The sequence below is a fragment of the Prionailurus viverrinus genome, chromosome C2 (genome assembly GCF_022837055.1).
Source record: "Prionailurus viverrinus isolate Anna chromosome C2, UM_Priviv_1.0, whole genome shotgun sequence".
NCBI classification, from domain to species: domain Eukaryota; kingdom Metazoa; phylum Chordata; class Mammalia; order Carnivora; family Felidae; genus Prionailurus; species Prionailurus viverrinus.
The window spans coordinates 145703164-145714721 of NC_062569.1; the positions used below are offsets into that span (position 1 = coordinate 145703164).

The 11558-nt window shown below is 39.1% G+C and overlaps 3 protein-coding genes across 3 annotated transcripts; all 3 read right to left on the reverse strand.

The window, feature by feature from the left end:
- Positions 1–3452: 3452 nt before the first annotated feature.
- On the reverse strand, positions 3453–3698 carry LOC125175761 (keratin-associated protein 6-2-like). Its single transcript, XM_047876587.1, has one exon. The coding sequence runs from the start codon at positions 3696–3698 to the stop codon at positions 3453–3455; it is 246 nt and encodes an 81-aa protein (XP_047732543.1).
- A 3494-nt stretch (positions 3699–7192) lies between these two features.
- On the reverse strand, positions 7193–7426 carry LOC125175713 (keratin-associated protein 21-1-like). The gene has a single exon (XM_047876510.1). The coding sequence runs from the start codon at positions 7424–7426 to the stop codon at positions 7193–7195; it is 234 nt and encodes a 77-aa protein (XP_047732466.1).
- Positions 7427–11041: 3615 nt separating this feature from the next.
- LOC125175706 (keratin-associated protein 6-2-like) lies at positions 11042–11326 on the reverse strand. Its single transcript, XM_047876506.1, has one exon. It carries the CDS (start codon positions 11324–11326, stop codon positions 11042–11044), a length of 285 nt encoding a protein of 94 aa, XP_047732462.1.
- Between the last annotated feature and the right edge of the window lie 232 nt (positions 11327–11558).

Below are 11558 nucleotides of genomic sequence, written 5' to 3' on the forward strand. Positions count from 1 at the left end.
CATTGCAAATTTTTGCCTGCCTTCTCACACCAGATACCAACTGCAGATACCTACTAGTTCCAAGTGTGATAAACAAGGGAAGATGGTAATTCCAGTCATCAGAACAAAGCCCAACAACACTGGAACTTCTGCTGTACAATGCCAATAGTGTTGAGATCTAGAAACCTTGGTTTGAATCTCACATCTCTATATTCTCTCTTTATTGGTGTCTAATTGCAAATACTTCCTTTTTTTCTTAACTAAAGCCTTTATCCAATCATTCCATTACCAGACATTAAGTCAAAAAGGAAGGAAGGAAGGAAGGAAGGAAGGAAGGAGAAAGAAAGAAAGAAAGAAAGAAAGAAGACAGAGGGGAAGGAAGGAAGGAAGGTAGGAAGGAAAGAAGGAAGGAAGGAAAGAAGGGAGGGAGAAATGGAGTTGTCTCTGCTTTTTGTTTGTATGGTTGTTTCTTGGGATATTTCTGCTCTTCTTGGTTGTCTATGCTTTACATCAATCACCATTTTATGAATCTGGCAGAATCCAAAATTTGCACTACTTTTTACTGTGACAACTAAAAAATGCAAGTTTTAAGGGAGTACAAACCCAGGAGAATCATTCCTTCTACTCCTCGCTAAAATTTCCCATCAAAGAAATGTGGGATATCCAGTCTTTTCCTGAATGCTTTCAACCGGGAATTTCACAAAACTGCTGATTTCCTTTCCTGTGATCTTTCCTTAGTAGACATTTTTCCTTCAGTTGACAGTATTTCCTACTACTTTTAGACTGGGGTATGTGATCCCTCTGCTGTGATTCATCCCTTACAAGGAGTTTAAGGAAAATATGCCCACTACAACTGTTCTTTACCTTAATTTTCGCTACTTGTCTATCATTCTTGAAATTCACGACTATAAGCTCTAATGCACAAAATCCCTAGAATATACACTTTGCTTTTCTAACACCCTCTTTCTTGTCACAATACTCCTGACCTATTGAAAAAGTTTTCTAGCTCTACTGCATTATTTCTAATACCTTTCCATTCAGGTTTCTGAATACAGATGCATAATGGCAGGGAAAAAAAGTCTCTTATTCTGTGCACCCTTCTTTCCAGAGAAAGTACAGCACTGCACATAATTTCAATTCCGTCAGTATTTGTCCAATTAAAAAATGCATTAGACAAAATCGTGTTCAAATGTTGGTGTGCCATTTAGAAGTTGTAAAATAATTCAATATATTATCGCAATATTCTCATTCCATTCAACCCGAAAATCTCCTATATTCTTGGACTAAGAGAGTCTCAAATTTCACACCTTAAAGATAGTTGTCTGAGGGTGCCTGGGTGGCTAGTTGGTTAAGTGTCCAACCTCAGCTCAGGTGATGATCTTACGGTTTGTGAGTTCGAACCCCGTGTAGTGCTCTGTGCTGACAGCCTGGAGACTGAAGCCTGATGCAGATTCTGTGTCTCTTTCTCACTCTGCCCCTCCCCCGCTGACATCTGTCTCTCAAAAAAATAAATAAATAAATGAAAAAAATTGAAATATATGAATAAATAAATAAATAAAGGTGTCTGTTTGTGAACACATTGTTCCATATGTTCTCTATGCCTTATAAATAACCAGAACTTCACTAGATATGTAAATTATAATATACATGCCTAATTGATGATATTCTTCCGTCTTCAGAAAGCCTTCAAAGACAAGGAACATAATGGAACAATGAATAGATTTTCAACAAACTGTAATTATTTGAATTCTTTTCCCTGTTGTAGGATGTACCCATCCTAGACTAACTCACAGCACACTCAGTCATCACATCAGATTTAGACTATCCCATGTGTGATAATTCCATCCCTTGAGAGAAGGCTTAATTCTTCATCAGCAGGACACTTACTATACTGGCATTGCCTCCATCCAGGGCTGACCTCGATGGCAAGGCCATCCTCCTTGGAATTTGACATGGTTTAGAGTCTCCTGGCTCTAGGATCCTCACACTCAGACTTTGTGCACTCACCTTTGCCATGCATATGAGTCAGTGATTGGTTTTTCACCGCTGGTTGAATTTGAGTCTGAAATACATTTTCTATTGTAGGATAAAGGTGAGAGCTCTGGAATGGCACCTGAGGAAAGGACACTGAAGTCAGACCCCAACAAACGGAAGGTTCTCAAATTCAGAAAGGACTGAGCTTCTCACCTCATTCTTGTATACACACCAGGGAAGACACTAAAGGACACCATTAAAGCCCTACTCCTTCCTCTTTTCAACTGAAAATTGTGGCACCATTGATCATACCCAACACATAATGAATTTCTCTTCCCCTTTCTGCTTGGTACTGCCCTTTCTGGCCATTCTTTCAACTTGATCAGTTCGTTTGACACCAAACATCAAAGTACCACCCCAAACTATCTCTCCAATATTTAATGAACCTTCATTCTCTTCCCCAGGAAGCTGTTTTATTCTCTCCAAGCAAATTATGTGTCTAAATTTGTCATAATTAATTTGTAACATATTTATTAACACCAACAAAATGTAAACACTCTGAGAGTAGGAAATTCATCTGCCATTTTTCTTCTATGTATTCAGTGTGTCGGATGGTTCTCTTTCAAACACATTCAGAAGTATTTGTCAGTTAAGTGACTTAAATCAATTTCTTCAAACTCATTTTATGCCAACACATATAGTAGCAAATCCGTCCCATTCAGATGATATGATACCACACTTTGCTTCTAATGTACCCTTTCCTTGCTTCTTTACACTTCAGCTGAGGCAGCTTTCAATTTCTCATAAATGCCAGAAACTCTCTCTTCCATCACATTCATCCTTTAAGTGATCAGGCCACACCCCCTTCCCTTGGGCTTCTGTCACAACCTCCCAGGAGATGCCATCCCTCCTAGTCCTCATCTTTTCCCTCCACATCCTTCTACAGTGTGATTTCCTACCTACAGTGTGATTTCCAGGGCACAGTTCTCCAATACTGTGTGATTTATGTTGGAGTGTTAGGGATGTGAAATTTAGGTGGAGAAGACATATCGATGCATGTAAGAGAAGGAATACTTGTATGATATCAAGAAAGAGACCCGGGTACATGGAATATATTGTCAGTCCAATTTTCAAGAGAGGCCATAACACCTCAAGAAATGAGGCTTTCTCAAGAGAGAACACAGACATTTGAAAGATGGAATGAAACATTTTTATTGAGAATAAGGGATTTGCCCAAATGTGGGATGATCGGATCCTTGTCACAGTCACAACACAGAATCCATATTAAGGGAGTAAGACCAACACTTTGTGGAACACTGTTAGATGATACTCCATAGCCTCAAGCCACAAGCTGCCATCTTACAAATGTTACTGGAGGTCAAATCTTCTATGACACATACAATGTTTTCGATATATAAATCTTGGGGTATAGATCCTTGGATGAGTCTTCTCTTAAGGCGTGTCTTTTCAGAAGCAAGTGGGGCTTAGACAGTGATGTTCTACCAGCAAGAGGAATAACATCTTCTATAGAAAAATGGCCGGTAGCCACAGCAGTTGGAGCCATAGCCATAGCCACAGCCATATCCACAGCCATATCCACAGCGGGAGCTGTAGCCACAGCCATACCCTGAGCCATAGCCACAGCCATAACGCAGGCCATAACCACAGCCATAATAGGGACCACATCCACAGCCATAGCCATATCCGCAGCCATAGCCACAGGAGTTGCTGTAGTTGCAACACATCTTGTGAAGAGAAGAGAATTCACGTGGGTTGTGAGAGGATGTGATGAAGTGCGTGTCTTCTACTTGCTTTGGACCCTTATATACTGTCAGTAATTAGAAGAGCATGTCACTCATCCCCTGACTTACCCAACAAATATGTAAGCAACTGTGCTGTGCCAGTCACTGTCAACAATCAACAATGTCTTGGGCAACGTGAGCTCATTATTAAGGAGACACCAGTTCTATTAAAAACAGCATTTTATTTCATTCTACCAAAAAAACATTTCTCAGTAGAATCATGGACTCTAAGTAAAACCAAAATCCATGTTCACAATCTCCAATCATTTAACAAGAAGGCTGAGGGATTTTTAGGAAATATTTCTCCTTCTTGATCTCTCCACACTCGTAAAACATCTACCTCTGTCCAAAAGGAAAGAAAAATTCATCTCCTTTCTGGAATCATTGCAATATCTTACCAGGCTTCTTGCACCCAGATACCTGCTACAGATATCTACTGGCTCTGTGTGGTAAAAGCTAGGGATGATGCCCATTTCACGACACAGAAAGGTCCTCAACGCCATTGAAATGCCTCATGTCAAATGACAAAGGTGCTGAGATCAAGAAACCTACCTTTGTAGCCTCACATCTATAAATTAGATTCTCTCTTTACTCGTGTCTATTTCCAAAGTTTCCCCTTCTTCTCAACTAAACTGAAAATCCAACCCATTCATCACCAGACATACAGTGGGGGGGGGGGGGGATGTTGTTTATTTGTTTGTGATGTTTTTCTTTTTCTTCATTGTCCAGGTCACTATGTTCATATCCAGGCAGAATCCAAATTTAAACTACTTTTCACTGTAACAACTATGAAATCCTAGTTGGAAACGAGTACAAATTCAGGTATCATTTCTTCTACTCCACACTCAAATTTCAACACCAAGAAATGAGTGTCATCCAGTCCTTTATTGAATGACTTCCACAGGGATTTTAATAAAACTGCTGATTTCCTTTTCAGAGAAGTTTCATTATTAGATATGTTTCCTTTGGTTGAGAATATTTCTAATGTTTTTTTTTATTTTCTAATATTGCTCATGGGTTTTCTGATCACTCCACTATGTGTCATCCCTAACAACAAATACAACACATATATCCCCTTACAAATGTTCTTTACCTTTAATTTTCCTACTTTTCCATCATTATTGAAATTCAAAACCATAAATTCCAATGCACGAGTTCCCTGAAATAGACATGATACTTTTTAAACACCCACTGTATGCTCACAATACCCACGAACTAATGAAAAACACTTCCTATCTTTATTGCTTTATTTCTATACACTTCCATTAAGAGCTCGGGACACTGATGTTTAATGGCAGAAAAAATCTTTTCTTCTGTGTGTCCTTGAATCATCAGTTAGTTCTAGTGCATGGCACATAATCTCAACTCAATATTTCTGCCAATAACAAACAGACACATTAAAACAAAACCATGTTCAAACGTTGGTATCACTTAGAATCTATAAGAATGTGGATATAGGTCATAATGTTCTCAATTCATTCAAGCCAAAAGTCCCAAATGTTCATGGCTAAAACAGTCACAAATTTCACCTTGTGAAGATATCTGTTAGTTTTCAAAGTTATTTCTCCAGATATACAAGTTATCTCATACGCCTAATAAATGATAAACTCTTTACTAGAAATAGAAAGTATGAGATACGTGCCTAATAAATACTATTCTGCTCTCTTTCAAGTACTGTTCAATGAAAAGGAACCTAATGAAACCATAAGTTCTATGTTCAACAAACTGTAATGATTGGAATTGACTTCCCCTGTGTATAAAATTTTCTCACCTCTGATTTATCCAGAGCACAGTCAGCTCCCAGAAATGACTTACAGATGTTCCTTCTGTGAGAATTGTCCAGCTCTTGAAAGAACATCTCTTTCCTCATCAGTAAGACACATTATATCCTGGGCATAGTTTCCCTCCAGGACAACCTTGATGGCAGAGCCATCTTCCTTGAAACTGGCCAAGTTGTGGAGTCTCCAGGACCAAGGGTACTCAGACCCAGAATTTGTGCAGTGACCCTTGCCATGGAGACGAGACAGGGAGTCTTTTATTCTTCTGGTTGAAATTGTGTCTGAAAGACAATTTTTGTTGTAGGATCTAAATGTTAGAGGTCTAGAAAGTCACATGAGAGAAACACACTGAAATCAGTATCCAACAAAGTAGTACACACTCAAACTCAGAAAATCAACTGGAACTACTAATCTCATTTTATATCTGCCCCATTAGGGGGCCCAATTAAGACACTAGCCATTGATCTTTTGCACTAAAACTCGTGGCACCACTGATCATACCCAAAACCTTATGTATTTCTCTTTCTACTTTACATTTACAACTGTCCTTTCTAGTATTTCTGGAAACTGACATGAGTTCATGTGACAGAACATGTCAAAACACATCCTTGAACTAACTCTTCAATACTTCAGTCTTCTCAAGGATGCTGTTTTATTCACACCATAGGAATTATCTCTCTAAATTTATCTGAATTAATTCTTCTCTTTGTTTTATTAACCTACTAGAATGAAACCACTCTGACAGCAAGAAATTCACCTATAATTTTTCTACTGAGCCTTCAGGGTGTGGGACAGTTGCCTTTCAAAAACATTCAAAACTATTTGGCAATTAATGGACTTAAATCAATTTACTGAAACTCAGTATATGCCAAAAAATGTATTTGCACTTCCATCAAAATGCAGATAATACAATATCACATTTTTCTTTTGCTTCTCATTTCCTTAGTTTCTTACATCTCAACAGAGGCGGCTCCCAATTTCTCATTAATCCCAAAAATTCTCTCTTCAACTCCATTCATCCTTGAAGCACTCAGGCCATACTTCCTCCCCCTTGAGCTTGTGTCACAACTTCCCGAAGAGGTGTCCTAACTCTTCCTCCGCCCTTCCAGCCTTCAGCTCCATTTGGATACGGTGTTACCTCAAGGACATAGTTCTTACGCAGTGTATTTTATGTTGCGGTGTTATGGATACAAGAAATAGGAGAAGACATTATCTCCGATGCACATAAGAAAAGAAATGTTTATATTATATCTAGGAAGAGACCCAGGTTCATGGAATATATTGTTGCCCGAGTTTCAAAAGATGCCATACACCTCAAAAAGGAGTCATTCATTAGCCAGAACACAGAGATTACTTAGAAAAAAAATGAAACATTTTTATTGAGAATAAGGGATTTGCCTCACTGTGGGATTTAGATATGTTGCCACAGTCTCAACACAGAACCCAGAATAGAAGTAAAGACTAACATTTGGAAAATAGTCAGAGGATACCACATAGCCTTCAGCCACAGGAAGCCTTCATACAAATGCTAACTAGAGGTCACAATTACCGAAAGCATGCAATTCATTGGATATAGAAATCTTGGGGTATAAATCAATGAATGAGCCCTCCCTTAAAGGGTGCCATTTCAGAAGCAAATGTGTCTTGGACAGTGATGTTCTAGCAGCAAGAAGAATAACATCTTCTATACCAAAATGGCCGGTAGCCACAGCAACCAGAGCCATAGCCACAGCCACAGCCATATCTGGTGCCATAGCCACAGCAGGAGCCGTATCCACAGCCATATCCACAGCCATAGCCAGGTCCATAACTATAGCTGTAATAGGGCCCATAGCCACAGCCATAGCCATAGCCACAGCCATAGCCACAGGAGTTGCCGTAGTTGCAACACATCTTGGAAGAGATTTCACGTGGGTTGCAAGAGGATGTGGTGAACTGTGTGTCTTCTACTAGCCATGGACCTTTATATACTGTCAGCAATTGGCAGAACATACCATTCATCCCCTGACATACCCAACAAATATGTAAGCACTTCTGGTATGCCACTCATTGTCAACAATCAATAAATGTCTTGGGAAATGTGACTTCATTCTGTTGGAGTCTCCAGTTATATTTAAAGAACAGCATTTTAATTTGCTCTGCCAAAGAATCTCTCACTAGAATCATGGGCCATACGTAAAACTGGTACCCAGCTTCACAACTTGTTGTCATTTAATTTACCTTATGTGTCATCGTTGAGGGACATTTAAGAAAATTTTGTCCTCTTGCTATCACCTGTTTCCTAAGCTACCTACCCCACAGGGAAGGAAATAACTCCCATCATCTTTCTGGAATCATTACAAATTTTAACCTGCCTTCTCACACCCAGATACCTACTGCAGATACCTACAAGCTCCATGTGTGATAAACGAGGGAAGATGCTAACTCCAACCAACAGAACAAAGCCCAACAACACTGAAACTTCTGCTGTACAATGCCAATAGTGTTGAGATCTAGAAACCTTGGTTTGTAACCTCACATCTATATATTCTCTCTTTATTGGTGTCTAATTCCAAATTCTTCCTTTTTTTCTCAACTAAACCCATTATTCAATCATTCCATTGCCAGACATAAAGTCAAAAAGAAAACAAGGAAGCAAAGAAGGAATGAAGCATTTAGAAATAATGAAAGAAAGAAAGAGAGAGAGTAGAGAGAAAGAAGAAAGAAAGAAAGAAAGAAAGAAAGAAAGAAAGAAAGAAAGAAAAAAGAAAGAAAGGAAGGAAGAAAGGAAGGTGTCTCTGTTTTTTGTTTGTATGATTGTTTCTTGGGATGTTTCTGCTCATCATTGTTGTCTACTCTTTACATCAATCACCATTTTATGAATCTGGCAGAATCCAAAATTTGTATTACTTTTTACTGTGACAACTCTAAAATCCAAGCTGGAAGGGAGGACAAACTCAGGAAGATCATTCCTCTACTCCACGCTAAAATTTCCCATCAAAGAAATGAGTGACATCCAGTCTTTTACTCAATGCTTTCACCTGGGAATTTCATAAAACCGCTGATTTCCTTTCCTGTGATCTTTCCTTTCCAGACATTTTTCTTTCAGTTGACAGTATTTCCTATGACTTTTAGACTGCTCTATCTGATCACTCTGCTCTAATTCATCCCCTACCAGAAGTTTAAGGAAAATATACCCACTACAATTGTTCTTTGGCTTAATTTTCTCTACTTTTCTACCATTCTTGAAATTCACAGCTATAAACTCTAATGCACAAAATCCCTAGAATACACACTTTGCTTTTCTAACAACCCCTTTCTTGTCACAATACTCCTGAACTATTGGAAAAGTTTTCCAGCTTTCTTGCAGTATTTCTAGTAACTTTCCATTCAGGTTTCTGAATACAGATCCATAATGGCAGAAAAATAATCTCCTCTTCTGTGCACCCCTCTTTCCAGATGAAGTAGAGCCTGGCACATAATTTGAATTCAGTCAATATTTCCCCGGTAAAGAAATGCATTAAACAAAATTGTGTTCAAATGTTGGTGTGCCATTAGAAGTTATAAGATAATTCAATATATTATCACCATGTTCTCATTCCATTCTACTCTTTCCATTCTGAAAGTCTCAAAATTTTTTAACTAGTGAGACTCAAATATCACATTTTGAGGATACTTGTCAGTTTATGAACACCTTGTCACAGAGGTGCAAGTTATCTTATATACCTAATAAATATTCCACCCTTTATGGATATGTAAATTGTGATATACATGCCTATCTAATGATGTTCTTCCCTATTTCAGAAAGCCTTCAAAGACAAGGAACATAATAGAACAATGAGTAGATTTTTAACAAACTGTAATTATTGGAATTCCTTCCCCTGTCTGTAGGATTTACCCACCCTTGATTAACCCAGAGCACAGGCAGTCCTCAGAACAGACTTAGGATGTTCCATATTGAAAACTTCCAACCCGTGACAGAAGCCCTGATCCTTCACAGCAGGACACTTAATATCCTGGGCATAGCCTCATGCCAGGGCTGACCTTGATGGCAGGGTTATTTTCCTTAGAATTGGCCATGTTGTGGATGGAGTCTTTTAGCTCCAGTGTCCTCAGACTCAGACTTTCTGCAGTGACTTTTGTCATGGAGATGAGACAGTGAGACATTCTTTCTGCTGGTAGAAATTGACTCTGAAGACACTTTTTTCTGATGTACGCTCTAACTGTTAGAGTTCTGGAAGGCACATGAGGAAAAGACACTTTGGTAAGAACCCAACACAATTGTAAGCTCGCAAACTCCCAAACTATCCCTTGCTTTTTTCCAATACAAATTGTGGCACCACCAATCAAACCCCAACCTTCATGAATTTCTCTTTCTCCTTTATACTCACAACTGTTCTTTCTAGTATTTCTTTCAAATGGCATCAGTTCATTTGACACAAAATGTCAAAATACCTCCTTGAACTATCTCCTCAATCCTTCAGCCTGCAATCTTTTCCCAAGTAAGATGTTATTGCCTTCCTAGGGATGATCTCTCCAAATTAACTTCAACTAATTCTTACTTACTTTTAAATATCGCCATGAGAATGTCAACACTCTGAGACAAAGAAACTACTCAAAATTTTCCTCCTGTATCTTCAGAGTGTAGGATAGTTCCCTTTCAAAAACATTCTAAACTATTTGTGACTAAGTGACTGAAATCAATTTCCTCACTCGCAATATATGCCAACAAATACATCCGGACTTCCATTAAATTACAGATGATACAATACCACATCTTTCTTCTAAATTTTCCTTTCCTTAGTTCATTAGACACCCGAGTCCATTTCTAATTTCTCATTAATCTGGAAACTCTCTCTTCCATTCCATTCATCCTTGAAGTACTCAGGCCACACCTCCTCTCCCTGGAGCTTGTCTCACAACCTCCAAAAGAGGGAACATCCCTCCTTGCCTTTCCCCTCCACCTCCATTCTACCTACATAGAGTGTGATTTCCAGATGAAAGTTCTGAAATATCTGTGATTTGTGTTGAGGTGTGAGGGCCTGGGCATGAGGGGTGCAAGGCACATATAGAAAAGGCATTTTCTCTGATGCACATAAGAGAAGAAACACTTGCATTATATGAAGGAAGAGCCCTCATGTGCATGAAAAATATTGTCACGTAGATTTTAAAGAGAAGTCATAATACCTCAAGAAAAGGAGTAATTCACAAGCAAGAACACAGAGATATATTAGAAGCAAAGAATCATTTTTATTGAGAATAAGGAATTTGCCCAACTGTGGGGTGTTAGGCTTGTTGCCACAGTCAGATGACAGAATCCAGAGTAAAGGAATAAACACCAACATTTAGAAAACAGTCAGATGATACCACACAGCCTTGAGACACAGGATGCCATTCTAGAAATGTTGCTTGGAGGTGTGAGCCTCTGTGAAGCATGCAATTTCGTGGATATAGAAAATGTGAGGTATGAATCCTTGATTCAGCCCTCTCATTAGATGTGTCTTATTTAGAGGACAATGGGGAGATGTTCTAGCAGCAAGAAGAATAACATCTTCTATAGCATAATGGACGGTAACCATAGCAGCCGGAGCCATAGCAGCTGGAGCCATAGCCACAACCACAGCCATATCTGGGGCCGTAGCCACAGCAGGAGCCATATCCACAGCCATATCCACAACCAGAGCCACAGCCATACCAGGAGCCATATCCACAGCCATAGCCAGGTCCATAACTCCAGCTGTAATAGGGGCGATAGCCACAGCCGTAGCCATAGCCACAGCCATAGCCACAAGAGTTGCCGTAGTTGCAACACATCTTGTCAAGAGAAGAGATTTCACGTGGGTTGCGAGAGGATATGGTGCACTGTGTGTCTTCTACTAGCCTTGGACCTTTATATACTGTCAGTAATTGGCAGAACATACCATTCATCCCCTGACATACCCAACAAATATGTAAGCACTTCTGGTATGCCACTCACTGTCAACAATCAATAAAAGTCTTGGGAAATGTGACTTCTTTATGTTGGAGTCTCCAGTTATATTTAAAG

What these genes read in the sequence shown, in the direction of transcription:
- LOC125175706 (XM_047876506.1), bottom strand. Translation starts at nt 11,326, where the DNA reads ATGTGTTGCAACTACGGCAACTCTTGTGGCTATGGCTGTGGCTATGGC.
- LOC125175761 (XM_047876587.1), bottom strand. Translation starts at nt 3,698, where the DNA reads ATGTGTTGCAACTACAGCAACTCCTGTGGCTATGGCTGCGGATATGGC.
- LOC125175713 (XM_047876510.1), bottom strand. Translation starts at nt 7,426, where the DNA reads ATGTGTTGCAACTACGGCAACTCCTGTGGCTATGGCTGTGGCTATGGC.